The sequence below is a fragment of the Gossypium hirsutum genome, chromosome A10 (genome assembly GCF_007990345.1).
Source record: "Gossypium hirsutum isolate 1008001.06 chromosome A10, Gossypium_hirsutum_v2.1, whole genome shotgun sequence".
Classification (NCBI taxonomy): domain Eukaryota; kingdom Viridiplantae; phylum Streptophyta; class Magnoliopsida; order Malvales; family Malvaceae; genus Gossypium; species Gossypium hirsutum.
The window spans coordinates 93,686,437-93,708,763 of NC_053433.1; the positions used below are offsets into that span (position 1 = coordinate 93,686,437).

Genomic DNA, 22,327 nt, shown 5'->3' on the forward strand with positions numbered 1-22,327 from the left:
GGCTGGCCACTTCATGTAAAATGGGAGGTTTGTCATGCAAATCCTCCTATTTTGCACTCCTATTTATTTGGCCACTTCAATTTAGCCTATAGCATTTTCAAACATTTTCACATAGGTCCTATTTCATAATTTCACTGACAAATGACAAAATTAAAGCATGAAATTTTGCCAACATTCACATAATTCCCGAAAATTAGGGCGTTACATTGATCTAATCAACCAACATATAATAAAAAATTTTAATATTTCATACATTTATGTGTATAATTTTATATATTTAAGTCTCGTTTAATTATTATGGGAGAAAATAGTTAGACATAAAATAAAAAATTTATTAGTCGTATGAATAATAACTCTTATAAAAAATAAGATTACTTTAAAATAAGTGAAAATTTTTCCTTATCTTTGATAAAATAAATTATAAGAGTAGCTAAATATTACCCATTGAATTAATTTATTGCTAACCCATATATTAAAACATGCATAAAAATTATTACTCGTACCAAATGTTTATCCCACGTCATTAAAAATAAAGTTAAATAAGTTTAATTTAATTTTAAAATTTGCTAATGATATGTCATTATTCGATCCATTGGTAGATAAAATTATAATTATTAGTTTACTATTGCATTATAAAATATATTTTTTTGCTAATTGAGTCGTATATCGATTGGCATTGGCATTATTGTCAATGCAAGAGAACGTAGATTCGATTGCGCTGAAGCGCATTATCCTTCTATTTAAATGTTGGGAAGGGGCTATAAGTAATTCTAAACATTGTAGCAAAAAGAGTAGATATGATAAGAACACATAATTTGATTAATGTTCAAATAATAATAATTTTTTTCAAAATAATATATTTTAATTATAAATTTTTAATAAAGGTTTTGGGTTGTTGGCACCACAAACATACGTTTGGCTTTCAGTTTTTAACAATCTGTTCTTTTTGACATAATGTTTAGAAACTACCCATAAGCCCTCCCCAACTCATAAATAGGAGGTCAAACTCACGTTATCCTGCATTGACAATAATATCCATACCAATCGAACTAAGACTTAATCAACATAAAAGAGGTATTTAAAATTAGTATTTATATGAGGTGCTTTTGAATTTTAACTTATGAGTTTTGAAGTAAAATTATTAAAGTATTTTTAAAAAATATAGTTATCAACTTAATACAAGTGACCAAGTTTAGGAGGTAAAATATACATTAATTCTTTATATTAATTGCTTAAAAGATATTTGAAATTTATATTAATTTATATTTCTAATGCCATATATTAAATTATTTGAATATTTCATGTGTTATTAGTTTTACAAATAATTTATATTAATTACTTATGTAAGCAGGCCAATTTGCCCGGATCCACAAAAATATAAAATAAATAAAAATCAAACCAAACCAATAGTCCACAGTCCAAGTCTTTGGTACAAAACAACCCAATAACCAATCAAAGTCCAATAGCTAAACCTAGACCCAATAACTAAACCTAGACCCAAAGTTACGAGGCCCAAATGGCCCAAAAGACTTCAGAAACCCTAGCCTTTGCTAGGTACTGCAGCCTCCAGGCGCCGTACAACCCCCAGCCTCGCGCCGTACGACCGCCAGCTACCTTTGGACGCCTCAACAGCGCCACGCCCACGCACCCGTACCTGCGAATAAATACAAACAAGTAACAACATCAAATACAAACAAAGCAAGATGTTGTATTTCTTTTTTATTTTATTGATTTTTCTTTCTTTCTTTTTCGGCTATAAAGCCGAGATTTCAATCCTTGTAAACGGTTACGAAAACACGCAATACACACAAGCAATACAAAGCAACCAAAGAGAGAAAAAAAAAAGGTGATTTTCAAGTCTGTTTATCCGTTTGTCTTCCTTCTCATTGCCTTATGATTTTAGCATAAAGAAAGAAATGTTTGGAACGACACCAATGAAGTCCCGAATATCTCAGAAATATTGAGATACGGATGAGGGTCGGATGACATTAAGTTTTTTTTTACATTCGGTTTCATCCTTTTTTTTAGAACGGTATTAGATCTAGGTTTTTTAAGAAAAGAGAAAGAAAAAAATAAGATAGCATACCTAGTCCCTCGCATGGTGCCGTCGTCGGGGGAATCTGGTCGCTGCTCGTGCATCGCTGGCCACCGAATGAAATGGTGGATCGGCGGTCGCTGGAATGAGCCCTAACAAGTCGTCTTTGGGGCTGCAAATCAGGGTAAAATGTGGACTGCATTTGGAAGAAAGGAAAATGAAAAAAGGGTTTCAAATAACCTATTAATGAAAACGACGCCGTTTAGGACATTAAGGGTCCGCACGTCAACCCGGATAACAGCCCGGATCCGCGCCTTTTCATGCGAAATGGGAAATTTGCATGCTAGGTCCTCCATGTTCGCGCGAGCCTTCGATTGCGCCTTATGCGCCTTGCCTTTTTTAATTGGGACTTGTAATTTGCACATGGTTGCAAACACTGCGTTTTGGGAGTTGGATTAATTCCAGTTTCAGTCCTGGCGCATTTGCGCACATCGCGCTTTAGTCCTCTTGTTGATTATTTTATTTATAAATTAGCCCACTCATTTTAATTGCATTTTAATTAGATTTCTTTGACTTGTATACCTCATTTCCCTTTTTAATTCATTTAATTTATTTTATATACATGTAAATGCACACTTTTTGAGTTTTCATGATGTTTTTTTCTTCTTTTACATAAAATCTTTATTTTTAAATTTTTTTATCGTATTATTTTAAAATATTTTTGTACAAATACTTTTTTGAATATTCTTATATACTATTATACCTATGGAATTCATGATTAACTTAGTTTTCTTATTCTATATATATTATTAATTCCATGTTACTTTATATACATGTTCTCTTTTGAATCTACTTGTACATTCTTAAACCTTATATATAACACATTTTATTATACATTGTTGTTATTTGTTTTAAAAAAAGAAAACTTCATCGCGTATATGTCATTGAAATTATTTCTGGTCATTTTTAGATAGATACTTCATCAAAAAATACTTTGTACACATAAGTGTGTTTTTTTAGTCCATTATATATATAATTTATAATAAAATTAATTTAATTCTACGTACATATTAAGTCCCATGCTAATTTATTTTATAAATCCTTTTGAATGTATCCGTATATATTTTTATGTATATGAGCCATTTTTTTTGAACGTATTGTCCTATATATATTGTTTTGATTTAGAATCTCACATTTTAATACTATTTTTATATGTTTATACATTATTAAATTCTCTTTTATTGCATATTTCTTTAAATGTTTTTTTTTACATCTTGTGTATTATTCGACTTAAAATATTCGTTCTATAACACTTATTTAAAAGATTACATGTATCTCTAGTTTTTTTTTAATCCATCCATTCGTGTATTGTACATTACGTGTTTATTATTATTTCAAATTAGTCTTATACCACGTTTTCTTTATTTTCATTTTATTTCGCATATCTTGTATTGATTATATCATAATAGGTTTTGTATATTATTGTGGCACACTATCGTGTGTATTGTTTTATTTTGTTTTGTGCGATGTATTGTTATGTTATAATTTTTGTTTTGGTATAGTTGTATCAATTATTATTCATGCATGATTGATTGGATCATATTTTTAGGTTAATTTTAATTTAATTATTAATTTTGTTAGTTGATTAAATAAGATACATTATCCTCATTCATCAAGTATTGTATCTTATGTGTGTATATTATCCCATATCATGGTTTTCCACTTGGTTTACGAAATTTGGTTTTATAAGGTCCAAATCTTTAAAATTGATTTCGTTTTAGTTCAAGTCGCACTAACGCGTTTTAAACTATTTTTGTAATTATTCATTTAAAAATTCTTTAAAACGAAGGTGGTGTTCGATATTTGGCAATTCGCGGGATCGTGCCCTAACGTGCTGGGTTGCAATTTTTCGTTTACTCAAAATAATCGAATGTCCCTTTAGAATTTCATTCATGTTTTCTAAAAATTCTTTAAAACGAAAGTAATACACGATGTTTGGCAATTCGGGAATTGTGCCCTATCGTGCTGGGTTGTGATTTCTCGTTTGTTCAAAACAATCGAATATTCCTTTGGAATTTCACCCTTCTCTTTAAAAAAAATTCTCTAAATAAGGCAATGTCCGATGTTTAGAAACTCGAAGAACCGTGCCCTACTATGCTGGGTTTCGATTTTTTTCGTTGAACTAAATAATTGGGCATCTTTTTGCAGTTTTCAACATATAAATTTTTGGAAGTCAAAATTTATCATGTTTTCGAGGGCATAAAAGATCATGTCCTATCGTGCTGGATGTGGTGCTATATTCCCCTTAAGCAAGAGAATTCTGATAACCAACTCGGGTTATTCAAACGTTATTAAAAGGGAACCCCATTTCAAAAACATTTTTAAATCTTAGACATAGGGACAATATTTAATCGATTTGGTACCAATTTTGGGCGTAGTGAGGGTGCTAATCCTTCTTCATGCGTAACCGACTCCCGAACCCGTTTTCTTAAAAGTTCATAGACTAAAATTGTTGTTTTAGTAAACCAAAAATGTTTTATTAAAATAACCAAATTCCTAGATGATCTGATCACACCAAAACAAAAAGATCGGTGGCGACTCCATGTTTTATTTTCAAAAAGTCGATTCCCCATTTTTTCGTTAAATTTAAAATTTTGAAAGTTGGTTTCTACAACTTAAAAATATTTAAAATTTATATTTTATGATAATTTAAATTAAATTATTTTTAATTTGCAATATTATATCTAAAATAAATATTTTAACTTTATGACAGTAATGATAAACATTTGAAATTACAAACCGCATTTTTCCACGTTGCTTTTCAAAAGTAATTTTTCCAAATCAATCTTTTCAAGTAGTTTTCATGCAATAGTAACAAGTCGTAAATTGAACCGGTCTGAATTAGAAATCAAAATAATCAATCAAAGCAAACCTATTACTGTGAACCATTTCTACGACAACTTCATTTGTTTGTCAAAATTTTGGATACTATAGGAATGATTGTTATATATTATAACAACAATTGATATTTATATTTGAATTTTTTTTTAAAACTTCCTAATTTAAAAACAATAATATATTATTAAATAGTTAGATTTAAATTATATCTTTAACAAAATTTACAAATGTAGTATCATTTATGAGAGATTATTTTCATTTAATAAAATATTATTAATAAATTTTTATGAAAAAAATTAAACATTTTATTGAAATAATAGAATTAATTTTATTAAAATTTAAGACAATAGAAAAGAACTGGTACTTTTTATTTTATAATTGTTGTTGTTATAAAAGTAAAAATAAAACATAAAAAATTTGCTATGAAAAATAGCCAAGCGTAACATGCACAATTAATTGAATTTAATTTTTTTAAGAAAAATGTAAAAAATATAATATTTATAAAAATTAAAAAATTTATAATTATTTCCGATATTTTAAAAAAATCTTCAAACATTATAAAATTGAAAAAAACGTTTTTCAAATATTTTTTAAAATTTTGAAACAAATTAATAATTTTAAGAATATTATATAATATTTTTTTTTTGAATTTTTAAAACTTAACGCATGGACGCATGTAGATTTTTTCACAATTGTATTTATTGTTTGTCCTTTCTACAATGCTAGCCTTTACAAACGCAAAAAGGTTACAAGTAATATTCAATTGTTTTTCTTTACTCATTTTTGAATAATTTATGTACTAAATTGTTCCTAGTTTGATAGTTTTTAGCAAAAGTAGTTAATGCTCTCATCACTCATCCTTTTCAACACACTTATTAATTTATTTATTTTAAGGAGGACTAAATAGCCATTAACCCTATAGTATAAGAAGCTGTTACAATATTTGATTTACTTCTTTTTATATGAGTGTAAAATTACCTATAACCTATATTCTCAACCCTTAAATGAGAAGATAATACACTTTAGCACGCTTAAACTCATGTCTTTGACAATAATACCAACCCAAATATATATATATATATACACGTACGAAACCTATCCCAAACGCAACACCTGACATGTTGAACAAAGATTTAGACCGGAGTCCCTACATGTGAAACACACAAATGCAGCAAAAAAGGTTTTATTTTTATTTTTATTTTTGGTGTAATTGTAATAGGCTCAAAAGAAACATACCAGTCTTGATTTATGGATATTGGTAGACAAATTAGGGGTTTAATTATCTTCAGAATTTCAACCTTTTTACAATGCCTGACCCATTAATCCATCTTCATTTCTTGACCAAAAGAAAAACTAAGACTTCAAGACCTACCTTTCATCGAATCTATAATACATTAATTCATTCTCTAAGTTCAAACACTTACCATCTCATATTCATATATACACTTCCAGCAGAAACGTGTACATGTTCCCTTCTTTCTCGCCCATCCATCAGCCCTCCATTACAAGTTTACCTTGTCGCATTAATGAAAACTCGTTAGAATTAGATAGTCATTGATTTTTCTAAATATATAATATTTATATAATCCTCCTTTTCTACAAGTGATGAAAAACATTACAAAATTCACTAAAAAAAATGGGTTAGAAAAAGGGATTATTATTATCTAAACCCAAACCCTAATCAAATAGCATTATCCATTGGATAACCAAATAAGCTAAATTACCCAAATGTAGTAACTTGGTTTTTCAAATCTACATAACATAATGAATTCGAATAATGAATATTTATATATACTTTAGATAATTATAATATTTAAATTTACAAAAAAAAATTTAATTGTTCACAAATATTCAAAATTATACTATTCATTGCCACTCTATACTGATGTGTAGGTAAAATATTGGCATGAAATACAAACCATTTTCCGGCAAAGCATCTTATAAGTCTTCATAGTGTATTTTGATCAAGGTCCTTGTATCTTAGAAAAAAAAAGAGCAAAATGATTAGTTAAAAAATGTTTATTTCTAAGGATGGGCTTAATTAAATAGTGTTGTGTTAATCTAAATTATGATTTGATATTTTTAAGTAATATGACCAGGGGCGTAACTGGGGTGATAGGGGATTCACCCCTAAATGAAAAATTTTCTATTTAAATCTTTTAAAAATTTAAATTAGTAAATGTAAAATTATACTTTCAACTTCTCCTAAAATAATAAAAAATTGACTTAAAATTTTAAAAATGATAAAGATCTAGACTATTAATATGATGAAATTATATTTTTATTATCATAAAAAATTATAATTTAATTTCGGACTCCTAAATTTTTATTTTTATTTTTTGTCTTCCCCACTGAATATGACCTCATCCATTGTTTATTTAAATTCACATAAAAACACCAAAACTAAAATACCCTCTACGCTATGATATAGAGATACATATATAATACTTTTATTGGTAAAATTATCATGGAGGCCCTGTATTAAGAATTAAATTATATTTTTCTTTCTCTATTTTAAAAATAGACAAATTAGTCATTATACATATTAGATGAAAGAGCAAATTGATCCTTTATGTTAAAAATTTCATCCATTTTTACTGTTTAAAACTGACGTGAATATTTCTTTAAAAAAAACTAGCATGGATGACAGGATATCAAATAGTGACATGTAACATGTTATGTGTATCTCATACTTATATACGAAAAATAGTTTTTAACGGTAGAAATTAATAAAATTTTAACAAAAGGACCGATTTACTCTTTGATCTAATATACAATGACAAAATCATCTATTTTTTGAATAGGAATAAAATTTAATTTGAATATTAAAAAACGGGCTTCTATAATACTTTTACCTATTTTCCTAAAACAAAAAAAAAATTCAATTTAGAAAACATAGCCTATAGGGGTGAGTAAATGGTTAGTCAGATCAGATTGATCAATTTTTTATACATCCTCCTGACTTTAATCATCTTGATGAATTTAACATGGATCAATTTAATCAGTTAACTACTCATAAATATATTTAAAATAATTAAAAATAATAAACATAAATTGATTAATTCAATTATACTTATTAATCGGTTTAACTTGAAAACCCGAATTAATTGGATTAAATTGATTTTAACCTACTTAAAGCAGTAGTATTCAAAAGAATTACTGGACCAACTGTAGTATTTCCCATCCCATCTATCTGTCAAAACAAACAATATGAAAACAAACAGCTCATCAATTTTCAGACAGCCAATAAAACACAATACTAAATATATTATTCTTGAATTTTACCTGAGCTACCTAGTTTTGTCGGAAATAGCTATGTTGTGTCAAAAAAAGATGGACTTGTACTTTGTCATTGGGCAGTTTTCATTCCACCTGTCTCCTAATTATCCTAATAAAAATAAATAATAAATAAACTTGTACTTTGTCCCCAGCTGCCACCAAATCCTGCCTTGCTAACCTAACTCTTCTATAAAGTTCCTAAATTAAAAAAAAAATATATATATATAACACCAAAATCCTAGGGTTTTGATTCCAATTCTTCTGAAAGAAATCAACGGTGAATATTTAACACAAAATGTTAAAGAATCATGAATTAAGAGACTGCTTTAAAGTTTATATAGTTAACAAACTATTTTCAGTTAGGTAAAAACAATGCCAACTGCATTTGATACCGTACAATTTTTTTCCATCTTAGCTTTGCGTTTTATGTATTCATTTATATAAATTCATTACCTAGTGAAAAAAATAGTCCAACATTGACTTATAATTCAACTAATTTATTTTGTTTTTTTAATATTTTTTTATATTCCTTTGAATATCTCGTTTACCTTAACGGCCGAGACTGAGAGCAGCCTCGACATCGAGCCGCCATGCAAAACCACCGCCGCCGTCCATTTTCCAGACATCACACGGCAACATTATTGTGGAACACTTGTTCCCCCACATGAACTGCAACCTTACCTTGCATGAAAATGCAGTGCAAAACGTAGGCAACTCTTGTTTAATCACAAGCCAAACCGTTATCTCCGGCGGCAACCACTCCTCACGCCCTTCCCCCGCCATCAACATCCTCTTATATGCCCCGTTAACCCACTGAACCCTATTTAAACCGTCGGATATAAACCCTGGACACGTGTCGGCCTCAAGATTCTTCATCTTATCGACGTCAGTACTTCCTAGCTCTCTCCCATCCATGCAAGTCTCCGTCACGCACTCCACCGTAACCCACGACTCAACCACCGTTGCCCTTTCCGTTTGACTCATCACCGCCTTCCGATCAGGCTCCTCCAAAGGAGCGATACGATTAATCCAACAGCTGTTGTTCAAGTTAAACAACGAAGGTAGATCTTGATTATTTTCCTCCAAAACTACACCGTTTTCATCGTTAATTGATCCAATTGCTTCAGTTTTCTCTGGTAATAACTGCAAAGTAACAGCCTTTTCAGTTTTGTTTGAAGCTTCTTCATGATCTGATGGTGATGATGATGATGATGATCTTTTCTTTCTCTTGGTATTATTCTTTCGAACCCTAACGTACTTTCTTTTAGCTCTTGGCTTACAAAGCAACAAGTTTTTGTTACCAAACTGAGCCCCACCGGAACCAGACTCTCCGGTCACCGGTTTTGGAGCGATTGGACGGAATCTTAGCATTATCGGATTGATGTTCACCGTTTTCTCTTGCGAACCCCATGTGTAGGTAACATACCTCCATTTCTCATCACTGTTCATCTCTTCCACGCCAGAAAACGAACCGCAGGTTTTCTCAGTTTTCCCTTCTTTTTCTCTTCAAAATCTCAATCCTTTATTTTTTATTTTTTTTATTTTTTTTCCTCTCTTGAGTTTCTGTTTTATTTTCAAGGGTTTTTTTTATGAGAAGCATAATCATAGCTGCAAACTAACACAGTGTCAACACGTGTCTAGGGCAACATAGGAAGAGTGGAGACGTTTGATTGGACAAAAGTTAAGATAGGTGTAGTCATTTTTTTAATACAATTAATATGGTGGAAGCATTTCATTACTTAAAATAAATTATGATTTTAAGTAATGTTTTCGTTGGATTAAAACATTCATAATTGCCATTAATTATTCTGTCTACTATCAATAAAGTTAAATATATGAGATGTGTTTGTTTTTATTTTTTAAATTTTACTTAACACCACATGATATTATTTTTGGGAATATTTTTTCATAATTTGTTAGACAATGTAAATATTTTATTCTATCCATTATAGTAGACTTACCATGCAAGAACTCTCTTACATGTATATAAAAGAAAAAAATTAAATTCACATTTATATAATAAAATGACTAAAAATCTATTAATAGTAAACCTAAAAACATGATGAAAATAAATTTAGATATAAATCTTTTTTTTTCTGTAATTGAAATCAAACAGTCCAAAACATATCGACGAGATTTCGCCTTCCAATGTAGGGAAATCAAAATATTTTTAATTTAATGTTATCCGGAACTCAATCAAACGTTTAATAATTAAAGAAAAAAAAAACATACAAGGAAGAATTTCCCGTAAAAGAAAAAGACGAATGTGAGTCTTGGAGGTGGGGTCCACAGTGACAACCAATAAGGAGAAGCGTTGTGTCCAGCACCTGCGGAAAGAGAAGGCACACGTGGATGCTATCTCGATAAGCGAGTTTCCTTTTTTCTCCTTATTCTTACTGTTGAGTTGAAAAAGAGAAAGAAAAGAAACTTTAAAGGGAGAGGATTCGAGAAAGTGCATACGTGGTCTGCCTTCATTAGCCTTCTATATTTACTCAATCTTTCCCTCCTTACATTCCTCAACTACGCGCCCATATGCTTCGGCCGCATTTCACCTACTAAAACTTAATTAAATTTTATTATTTATGTTTCATTAAATAATATATTCCAAACTTTTAATATATCTTCTAATTTTAAAGAAAAAAATTAAATGCTCACAAAAAATTTAACCTATATATATTTTCTTTTTTATTTTAAAAATAACTACAAAAAGGAGTGTTATATTATATAATAATTTTAAACAAAATATTCGTCAGGAATGATTTATTTGTTCTTCTTACAAATACAGCATAATCCGGTGCGTGCCAAAAAAAGCGCGTGGAAGGGTTGATACAATGAAACGACAGGATGACAGTAGGAAAAGGGGTGCGTGGCGTGATTCGATAAAGACGTGATCTTATGAGTGGAGGTTTGTGACAACATCTCATTATAAAGCCCTTCCTTTAATTGGATTTGCTGGCTTACACTGCTTCTTCCACCTGTTTATTTCTGTTTTCTTTAAAACCTATTTTTATCATGTATCATGAAAAGACTGCTGTAGCTGGATTTAAGATTCTTTTTCAGCCCATTTATCACCAAAATTAATTATTATAAACACTAAAAAAATAATTAAATTCAATTTAAGTAGATACATTTGTAGGCTCAAAGTTTTCCTAATTCGATTTTTCTTATTTTTTTAATTATAAATAATTGATATTTTTTTATGACAATCATTTCTAACTTAAATTTAACTTTACTATTTTTTAAATAGTGATTCTTTTGTAGATAAAATTATAAATAATTGATATGTCTTCAATTACATACACAATTATATTTTACTCCATTCTAGATCTGATTATATTGAATATCCTACCAAAATTATAAAAATAATAATGTAACAGTACAATATTATATATTTAAACATAATACAAAATCACAAGACTTAGATATCTTCTACGACACTGGGCACGTTTTCAATTAAAAAAACGAATTATTTGTGCCCAAAAATACATTAAAGGACAAAAATATTTCATTTTATCTTGAATTGTAAATGATTTCCTCAACTCATAATATCAGTTCAATCCCACACTTAGAAGGATATAATATAAATATAGATAACCAATAAATTGGCAGCTTGTAAGTTTGATTTGTCTACTAATCTTCTATTTTACCCACTCTTACTAACCCATGATAAATTTAGGTAAAGAACAATTCTCTTTTATCTTCCATCTATTTCACCAATATGATTTCCGGAATAGGAAAATATAAAAAGGTAAGTAGGTAAACTCATTAAAGCTATTTTATGAAGATAGTACATTGTGAAGTTCCGCTTAATTGTTCGATTGACATAGATATTATTATTAATATAAGAAAATGTGAGTTTAAGTACTTTTTTATTTTAAAATTCAACGATAAAAAGAAATTCAATACTTTTTGCCAACAAATTTATAAACCAATCATTCTCCTTATCACAAGGACAGCAACAGTATAATTCTAACAGGCTCTTTTTCATCCTTGAAATGTTGTAGTCTAATGGTTTTATAAGCTTCATTGTTATCCATAAACGTGACACATAACCCTTTTTTCCGTTAGCATTTGCGTGTTGATTAAGTATTTAATCACCCCCTACAAATATTACTCATTATTAAAAATTAGAAATCTAAGATCAAATCAAAACTATATATATATATATACATATATGTATCAACATATTAACCCCTATTGCAAATATGTAACCATTGTTCTACACTTTCTTCCACTGGTTATGGGGCAAACAAAGAAACTTAAATTTACCTGCAGAATACAAGGATATCTTCATTATTTCTAGAGTCCCAAGCTGAGAGCAGCGTTGACGTCCAGCCGCCATGCAAATCCGCCGGAGCTCAGCTTCCAAATGTCGCAGGGAACCGTTTTCGAGTAATTCTTACCCTTCCCATCCACGTAACGCAACCGTACGCGGCACGAAAATGCACCGCAGGGAAAGGTGAGCCCGTCTTTCAACACCAACCCCACGGCGGTTGCGGCCCGTTCTTGCTCCCCGTCCTGGTCCAAGCCTACCATATTTCTATACGCTTGGTTCACCCAGAAAACCCGGTTCAGCCCATCTGATACAAACCCGGGACACGTGTCCTTCTCGAGATTCTTCATTTTCTCCACGTCCGTACACTTCTCCATCTCTCCATCTTCAATGCAAGTTTCCGTCACGCTCTCCACCATCACCCACGACTCCACCACCGTCATACTCCCCGGGTTGGGTAACCCCATCACCGCCACGTGATCTGACGCGACCATTGTTTTCAACTTCAAGCACAGCGATGGTGGATCTTGAAAACGATAATTGTCACGACCTAAAGCTCGATCCAGATCATCATCATCAACAACATCCCATGATCTTTCAACAACGATTGATTTATTTAGATCAGCTTTCTCCGGCATCAACTGTAGAGTAACGAAACCCTTGTTTCCATCGTTATCTTCTCTAGCTCTATCCAAGATTCGTTTCTTCCTAGTATTATTTTTCTCGCAAACCCTAACGTACTTTCTCTTCTTTCTCTTGCTAGTAACATCCAAGTTCTTGCTATTAAGGATAGACTCACTGGAATCCGAATCTCCGTTCACCGGTTTTGGAGCAATCGGCCTGAATTTGAGCATTATCTGATTGATTATCGTCTTATCGTATACACCCCCGGAGTATTTTACCATGCTCCAATGATTCCCACCCTCCATTTCTCCTTTTTCCAAGAAAAAATAAACACAACAATTCCTCTCTCCCTGTTTTATCTTGAAATTTCCTTTGGGTTTTTTTTTTTATTTTATCGTTCAGATTTTTTTTTCTGTTTCTGTTATTTTGTTCTCCTAAGGAGGGTTTACCGGAGAATAATGAAGCGAAAATCATAGCGGCAGCAATCGTGGCCAAGATCCGGGGATACACGTGTCAAGATCTCATAGCTCTACACCTGAAACAATGACGAGGGTTGATTGGCTAAGTGGGTCCCAGTAGAACTGCTTCTGGTTGGCTGAATTAAAAGTTTCTATGACTACGTGTCTTAAAAACCGTAAAGCTGGATAACACGCGTCGCTATACCAAGAGATCGCATATATGTTCCCAATTTTTTTTATAGAAATAAATGTTCCCTAAATTCAAAAAAAAAAAAAAAAGAGAGAGAGAAAGAAAGGAAATGTTCCCTTTCAAGTGAGATAGCTTTATGGTTTTCGCCTATTGTTAACTTCTCGAGTTATTTGGAAATCTTATGCCGGATTAAGTAAACACGTGGTATTTTTTTATTTGTCACGGAAGAGTAAGTTTTGTTTTACCGTCACATCCAGTTGTCTTGCAATGAAGCGCCTGAATCCAAATGTAGGTTTTTTTTTCTCAAACAAATTGCAAATTCAAGGCTAAGGTTTTCGAAACCAAACACTATTATATTAATGATTTTTTATTTAAATATAAAAAAATTATAAATTTAATATAAAACATGATCATTCAATTTAGTAGTTGATTTAATCAATTTTTCAATTCAATTTCATCGATCATTTACAAGTTAATCAATTCAATCCTCTCATCAAATTAATATCGATTTTCAATTCGATCACCCAGTCGAGTTCGGTTATAAAAACAATGCATAAAGGTTAGAAAAATAAAAAATTTGAAAAATCAATCGATATGGTGGTGTTTGGAAAGTTTTTAATTGGTTAAAATATGTTATAAATTCTTATATTCTTTACAAATTTAGAATTTATTTCTAGTAATTTAATTCTTTTACTTTTTAAATTTTAAAATTTATGTTCAATTATTAATACTGTTAATTTTTTGTTAAATTTGTTGATATAACATTTTGAAATAAATTTTTTTTTCACTTGATAATAATATAAGTAAAATAATGGCATTGTAATAAATTTGACTTTAACAAAATAATTTTAGTAGAACCTGAATTTTAAAATATAAAAAAGAAAAAGACATCTTCGAAATAAAAATACAAGACTAAATTTTAAATTGATAAACCAACCTAATTTAAACCTTGTTAATAAGTTAATTTTTATTGGCAAATTAATTAGTGTTGATGGCAACTAATTAAGGATGCAGTGAGTTAAGTAAGCAAGATGGTGTAAGCACGCGCGGAGTGGGAGAATGTGGGTAGAGGAGAACATTGTTGAAGTACGGGAATGACGCGTGGATGGTGTGGGAGGAGGGTGAATCTTTGGGCATAGATTTATGATGTGACGTGGAAAAAATCCATTGGATGGAAAATAAGGAGTTTGATGGGTCCAGGTGTCCCCTAATTTAGCCGCGTGCGTGCAATGAGAGTGGCTCCCAATATGAATGGAAAAATAAAATCCGCATTTGGGCGTCCGTTGCGTTAGTGAGATCGAGGTTTGCTCAGCTTTGATTGTTTAAATCTAATCTTACTTTATGTAAATTAATATTTATTTGGCTTGGCTACAAAATGTAAATAAGTTGAATTGGAGTAATTAATAAAGAGATTTACATCATCAATTTTGATTAAATATACAATTTAATATGTAAAATTTTAACTTAGTGTAACTATATAAACGAAATTTAATTGAGGTTTAAATTTATTTGTAAAATTTTAAATTTAATTCAATTGTAACATATTTAAATAAATAAATCATATCAATTTATTTTTATATTTGATAAATATAATTATTTATTTATGCAATATATAAAATTAAAATAATGTTATATAAATAATTGAGTTAATAGTTTATGAACACTAAAAAAATCAAATTTTTATATATGAAATTATACAAAGTATAAGGTTATCCAACAATCAAGCTAGAACATTCATTCTTCAATAATTTTGGATCTCAACAAAAATGTTAAGTCATAAAACAAACGTGAATGACATAATTAAATTGTTGAAAAGGTGTGTTAAGCTTAAACACAATTTCAACTCTACCTATTTTTAATTTAAAAACATTGATGTTGATTTAAAAAAAATTATAAATTTTTTTCAACAAATGATTGATGGTGGACTGGTAAAAGATTTCTATATAAATTTGTTGGTCTTGTATTTGATTCCCAAATAATTTTTTAATTATTTTATTTAAAGATTATATAAAAATATAAAAAGATGAAAATACTCTTATAATAATATTAATTATCTCGTAAAGTAAGGATAATTTAATAAATTTTCCAACCAAATTTATTTAAGTAATAATATAAATTATTATTTTTATATAACACAAATTAAATATATAGTATAATAATATAAATATTAAAAATCATATTATTCCTACTTCAACTTTTAGTAAAAAATAATATCAATAGACTTAAACTGGTTTGAATCTATTGATATTATTGTATTTTTAAAACTACGTATTAGTTGGAACTGAAATCTTAAACCAGATTCATAGAAAGAAGAAATGAGCTGATATTTTACGTGATTAAAGCTGGATATAAATGAAGCCTATGACAAGTAAAGTTTTCTTCATAGCATCTTGGAAGCTATTGCCTTCAATAATTGATTGACTAAAGAGATATTAAACTCGTGTATTGATTATACTAACAAGTGATTGGAAGAAGTAAAAGTGAACTTTTTCAAATATTTGGAATAAATTTGAGTTTTAGAATAACATTGTTGAAAAGATTTTACCTAAATATTACCTTTGATTCAAATAAGACTAAGCTCAAATCATAAAACAAACCAGAAAATTTACGGTTAGTCAAAATCCGATTTAATTCGAAAAATTCGCTAAAAAATTCAAATTTTGAATTAAATAGTTCGAGTTATTTGAGTTAATCAAGATATTCTAATCAACTCAAATAAAAAAATAGTTTTTCGGTTTAACTCGAATATGAATTACACAATTCGAATTATCCGAAAATCCTAATAAGAAAAAATAAAACTAAGTTGCTTTGATAAATGTCTACTTTTTTAAGAAGTCTACATCGTTTTAATAAATATTTACTCATTAAATTAAAATACAAAATCATTATATTGTTTATGTAGTTAAATAATCTTATATTTCGCCTACTAGTTAAATAATCGGTCTATGTAAATACAACATCAAGTATAAATAATAGGATTCGTTAACTCGATTCGATTTGATTAAAAAAAAAATTCAAATTAAGTTCAATTACTAAAATAAAATTCGTCAACTTAACTAGAAATTTTTTTAACTCGATTCAACTCAACTCGATCAAATGCTCTCCTTGTCAATGAAAATGGCCTTTGTATAAGTTAAAGAAATGGGAAGGATAAATGACAGCTTTATGTTTTGCATGACTTGGTAAGGAGCATTATTGACAAGTACTGTAAAAATTCTTACAAAGTCCAAGTCCGCCATAAGCAGCAACCTCGGTTTGAGAATATCACACCATATATTTCTGTCATTCCATCATGCAACTCAATCAACAAAGAGAACCTATAAGAAAAGATGCATTGTCCTTGACCAACAAAAATCATGCCTCATCATTATTACTTTTTACTACTATTAGTTTTTGGCTTTGATTGAATTGTTTTCTTTTATCCGAGCTCGATTGTCCAACTTGACAAACCGTTTAAGATCTTCATATGGCAGTGTTTCAATGTTTTTCCTCCTTAGCTCGCTCAATGCCGGACGTTTGTCGAGCAGATGCCATAGCCAATCAGGGTACTCAGAATCAGGCATGATCTTCGGATCAGTTCCATCCTTGAGTATATTTGCACCAACCACTGTTGTGGACTTGACTTCTTTGCTGAGTACTGATGCTTTTGGCGCATCGCTGGCTGCCCCTTTAGAGCCCTTCTTGGATTTGCCAGCCGCAGCAGCAAAAATAAATAACACCATTATTGATGTTATATAATTTTATGTTCAATTATTACATACACAAACAATGGTTTTTGTATTTCAATTTTTTTTTTTGTTTATCAAAATATGCTTAAGGAAAAGCTCTTTCGTAGAATGTTCTTTTTCAAGGTTATTTCGATACCCATAAATATCAAGTTTAATGTTGGTAATTGAATTATTAAGTTTTTCGTGTCCCTTGAAATTGGGACAATTATTTTAAAATGATTAAAGTATCTCAGACATTCACGTGAAACATTAAAATTTTAAATTTTAATAATATAATTAAGGGATGCAAATAATATTTCAACGAAACTCGACACTATAAATGTCGAATTCATTGCATAAATTTTAAAAAATTGACCATAATATTTAACTGATTATTTGATAGGGAAACTGGAATTTAAAGAAAACCCTAACATAACTCTAATTCTAAAACTTATAAATAGCATATTGAATTTGGTAGTTTTTCATAGAAAACCTAAAACATTCATCCTCATCCTCTACATTCTATACTGATATACATTTAAATTTTTTGAACTTCAAAATTCCAACCATACCGTAATGATTGCCTCTTTATTAAGATCAAAATGACACGTTCTTAAAATGTAGCAATATTAGGGGTATTCTTCAATGGCTCATTGTCAGAGTAATATGAGAATAAATCTATTTAATGACTAAATCATTCCTGTGTTGAAAAAATTGGTTTAGAAAATAGTATTTTCAGGCACAACGAAAGTTAAGTTTTTTTTAAATTGAACTGTTTGATATCTATAACAATAAACTTTAACTGAAATATACATGTGTTTTGTACGAGACGACTAAATCAATCCTAACTTTCTATTGAACGACCTTCTCTACTATTCTCGAATCACAAACTATTTTAAGTGTGAACCTATAAGTATTTTCAATATATTTTAAACATATTCCCAAAAAGTAAATATTTACACTACTTTTATTTTGGCCATGCCTTAGGTTATTAGTGAGTGTGGCACTAGAAGGATATGGTGGACTTAATCTAATAAACCAATAACCCCACATGGGGATACTCTTCATTATAAAGAATGAAGGAAGAAAAAACAAATACATTTTATTAAGAGAATGAGTTGATTAAATGAAACTTTGTGAAAATTAAGTATTTTGGACAATGACTTGGGAAAAATATTATTTTTAGATTATAAAGGATAGAATTAATTAGTGATAAAAATATAATTATTATTTTGAAAATTAATTTTATTACATGTTTCATTAGGTAAGTGAAAAGGGAAGACTCACCTTCCTATATATATATTTTTAATAAGTAAATCTTTGTTTATCTAAATTCTAAAGGAAGTAAAATTTTGCTACAATGTATGGCAGCATTGACAATGATTAAAACCCACCATCAATAAGTAGAAACAAAGCAAATAAAAAACAACTTACTCATTTGTCTATTTCCCAATCAACCACCATCTAGTAGTTTAAGGAATCTCAAATTTTGTTCAAGGAAAATAATTTATGCCTAATATTAATTTTTTAATATTAATTTCATTATAAATTTTTATTATTTTTGTTATTTTTGATACAATATCTAGAATTATCCATCGCCCCTCTCCAACTTTTAAATAGGAGGATAATGCGCTCTAGCACACTTAAACCCACATCTTCTTGCACTGGCAACAATTTCGATACCATTCGAATTAATACTCAATCGGCTTAATATTAAAGTTTTGAGTAAACATTTCTTTATTGGAAGATTTCTCATTAAAATAAAAATATTAATTGAGAAGCTTAAACATACAAACAAAAATAATTAATTATAGGTCTTCGCAGCGGAAGTTTGATATCTCATGTTTTAAGTCTCATTCTATGTAAATGTGTGAGTTCTTTTTCAAATTTATTTTGGTTAGTTAGTTAGTTAGAGTTAATAATTATTTAATTTAATGTTTATAATAATTTAGTTAGTTAGGCTTTGGTTATGAAAACTTTGAGATCTTAAGTTCGAGTCTCATTATGTATAAATGTGTGAATTCTCTTCTAGATCAAAATATAATTTTATCATTTATTAATTTATGGTTTCATCATTTTTAAAGGGACTAAACAAAAAAAAATTATTTTTAGAGGGAGCCAACGTAAAATTTTATCATATATTAATTTAAAATTTCAATTATTTAAGAGGGACTAATTTGAATATTTTTCTTCTTTTCGGAGGCCGAGGCACCTCTGAATTATATGTTTAATAATAATTGATTCCATGGTGAATAAGTCAGCAAGCCAGAATTAGAAAAAATTTAAATGGTTCTCTTTGAATAAAAATTATAAAAATGATTTTTAAAAATTTAAAATAATTTATAAAATTTAAAATATTTATAAAAATTCTAAAATTTATATTTTTTAAAAATTATAATAATTTTTTAAAAAATTCTAAAGAATATATAAATAAAGTTAAAATTTTAAAATTTTCTAAAATAATAATTTTGGGACCTAGAGTTTTTTTTTTTTTGCTTTGAAAAAAAAATTTAAATATATATAGTTTCAAATTTTAGGTCAATCCTCACTAATTGTAGAAACGTCTAAAGAAATATGAAGAAACATTTATTTTTGTATTTAGTTATTTATTTATTGAAGAAAGCAATAATATTTATAGGCACCAAGACTAATATTCACAGAATCTATGTTACTCATTAGAATGTGATCATCAAACATGGGAAATTTTATTTTATTTTTTGCAAGTTTTTTCTCTTATGTATTTAGAGGGTTTTTAGAAGATCATATCCTCATACTCATATCTTTATGTGTGTCAAATAAAGATGTCGTACATGGGTGCTTTAGGCAAAATGAAGAGTCGGATAAACATTGCACAAAACTAGAGATCAATAGCATCGGGAGTCTATAAGATGCTACATTGGAAACCAAAATTAAGAGTTGCAAACCTATTCCTTTCCCTCCCCAAAACGCCAAAAATCAATAGAGAAATCACTTGATCATAATTATTATACAGAAACCACAGATAGGATCCATTTTGCATCATATATAAGGGATTTCAGAAGTAAGAAGTAATGACACTCGATAATTATCAAACCAACTATAATCTAATCTTTTTTCTATCCATGAGGATCCCAAGTATTTGTTTCCTCTCTTTCTTTCTTTCTTTCTTTTTTTTTTTAATCAGGTAATGATTATGGTAAAAAGAAAATTTGAAACCTCTAAACAGTTACTAGAATATGTTCAATTAACTATGTTACTCTGATACTCATATACAACGTTCACACATGATCCTAGTAACAGAGACAACCGTGATGTTAAAAAGGATCCAATTTTCGCACTGAATTCTTCATTTTCCCATACCCAAGTTAAAAACATAGCAGTCACTTTAGACAGACATTCGTACAACTCCAAGACCCCCTAAAGATATGGAAAACGCTTGTAAAGGCCATATAAATAGAAATGTGTTTAATGCATGTACCTGCTTTGAAAAAAGAATAGAATCCATGGTAGATACATTGCAGCTGTTCAACATATTGATTTTCAAGCAAAGAAGTTTCTCAAAAAATTTTCCATCCTAAAATCTGAGGGCCAACGCTCACTAATGAAATAAAAAAGACACAAGATGACGGAATTGAAAAGAAAAAAAAAGCGAGGGAAGTCCTTTGGATTGAGTTTTCCTCAGTAGATAAAGACTAAGAGTACCTGAATATTGTTTTCCTATCACACATGCTGAAGAAGATAAAAACGATATGCAGAAATGATAACCATGAAATTTCTACTTCATCATAGTCAAAATATTCAATAAACATGAAAATCTTCCACGCATCTATACTCCATCCTATCCTATCGTAGCTCATTCATGGTATGAAAATGCCCAAGATAACACTATAGCGTCCTATGTTATTCCGTCTCTTCATTTTCTTGAACTACCCCACGTATGTTAAGACATGAATACGGTAATATAACCTTCCTAGGACACTGTACATACAAGACAAACTAGAAAAAAGTTGAACATACCCATATTGAGCATACATCTGTATCCTAAACTAACACCTAAGTTCGAGTAACATAGATATTACATCTATGATACAAGTTCAGTCAAGCAAAGTTGCTTCTATTGGCAAGAACAAAGTTCAATCAAGCAAGTTGATTCTACTGGCATCAAATAATGCAAATTTTTTGACACATAGATAAAGCAGTTTGCAAGCTTCAAATTAAAAATATGCAGTTGAACATCTAAACTAAATTATAAGAAGTTTACAAAAAATAACTCAAACAAGAATTCATTCCACAGAATATCCAAACAATCGGTTAGCATTTAAAAAAAAAAAGCTTCTTTTTTTAATCAATGGAAGAAAATGGTAAAGGAAAATTCAGTTCTTAATTGTGTTTCAGCTGTTTATAAGTAACCAAACGGTGCAATATTACAGAAAAATAAGTTAAAAGAAGTTACCTTTTTTTAAAAAGCTCCTAAAAAATTCAATTCTTGCGCCTCCCTTTCCGGATTCAGATTTAGGGATTTAGGGTTTATGAGACAAAAGGAGCTGAGGGAGATTCCAGTGGAAAGACGAAGAAAAGGAGTTTCTTTTGACCGGACCAGAGTACTACTTTGGGCTTGTTTCGGCTGACGTTTAATATGACGATAGCCCAGTTTTCATGGACCTATAGTCCAAGACAATAACGGACCGTTGAAATGTTGGGCATGATTAGCCCGTAACACGTTTTATTATTTAAAAAAGGATTAATATAAAAATTGCCCCCTAAACTATATCCCTTTTTCCATATTGGTACTTAAACATTTTTTGAGTCAAAACTGGTACCTAAGCTAAGTTTCTTTTTTCCAACGTTAGTATCTCTGTTAGTCAACTACAGTCAATAATGCAG

General features: G+C 29.5%; 3 protein-coding genes and 1 long non-coding RNA gene across 5 annotated transcripts; all 4 read right to left on the reverse strand.

Moving 5' to 3' along the window:
• Positions 1–1,366: 1,366 nt before the first annotated feature.
• LOC107896730 (uncharacterized) lies at positions 1,367–2,277 on the reverse strand. The gene is made up of 2 exons (XR_001683874.2): positions 2,087–2,277; positions 1,367–1,654 (listed from the first exon to the last, which is right to left on the reverse strand). It is a non-coding gene; the product is annotated as an uncharacterized lncRNA (long non-coding RNA).
• A 3,834-nt stretch (positions 2,278–6,111) lies between these two features.
• Positions 6,112–10,086, reverse strand: LOC107895985 (uncharacterized). 2 transcript variants are annotated; one of them, XR_005903470.1, is made up of 3 exons: positions 8,761–10,086; positions 6,853–6,912; positions 6,112–6,447 (listed from the first exon to the last, which is right to left on the reverse strand). XR_005903470.1 is itself a non-coding variant. In XM_041079043.1 (2 exons), exon 1 carries the CDS (start codon positions 9,659–9,661, stop codon positions 8,762–8,764), a length of 900 nt encoding a protein of 299 aa, XP_040934977.1. In that variant the 5' UTR covers positions 9,662–10,086; the 3' UTR covers positions 6,112–6,447; position 8,761. The 2 variants fall into 2 exon arrangements, 1 of the variants encoding a protein (XP_040934977.1); XM_041079043.1 differs by lacking the exon at positions 6,853–6,912.
• Positions 10,087–12,353: 2,267 nt separating this feature from the next.
• On the reverse strand, positions 12,354–14,027 carry LOC107895537 (uncharacterized). Its single transcript, XM_016820801.2, has one exon. The coding sequence runs from the start codon at positions 13,412–13,414 to the stop codon at positions 12,512–12,514; it is 903 nt and encodes a 300-aa protein (XP_016676290.1). The 5' UTR covers positions 13,415–14,027; the 3' UTR covers positions 12,354–12,511.
• A 2,898-nt stretch (positions 14,028–16,925) lies between these two features.
• Positions 16,926–17,479, reverse strand: LOC107895538 (39S ribosomal protein L54, mitochondrial). Its single transcript, XM_016820802.2, has one exon. The coding sequence runs from the start codon at positions 17,477–17,479 to the stop codon at positions 17,144–17,146; it is 336 nt and encodes a 111-aa protein (XP_016676291.1). The 3' UTR covers positions 16,926–17,143.
• Positions 17,480–22,327: the final 4,848 nt, after the last annotated feature.

What these genes read in the sequence shown, in the direction of transcription:
- LOC107895985 (XM_041079043.1), bottom strand. Translation starts at nt 9,661, where the DNA reads ATGAACAGTGATGAGAAATGGAGGTATGTTACCTACACATGGGGTTCG.
- LOC107895537 (XM_016820801.2), bottom strand. Translation starts at nt 13,414, where the DNA reads ATGGAGGGTGGGAATCATTGGAGCATGGTAAAATACTCCGGGGGTGTA.
- LOC107895538 (XM_016820802.2), bottom strand. Translation starts at nt 17,479, where the DNA reads ATGGTGTTATTTATTTTTGCTGCTGCGGCTGGCAAATCCAAGAAGGGC.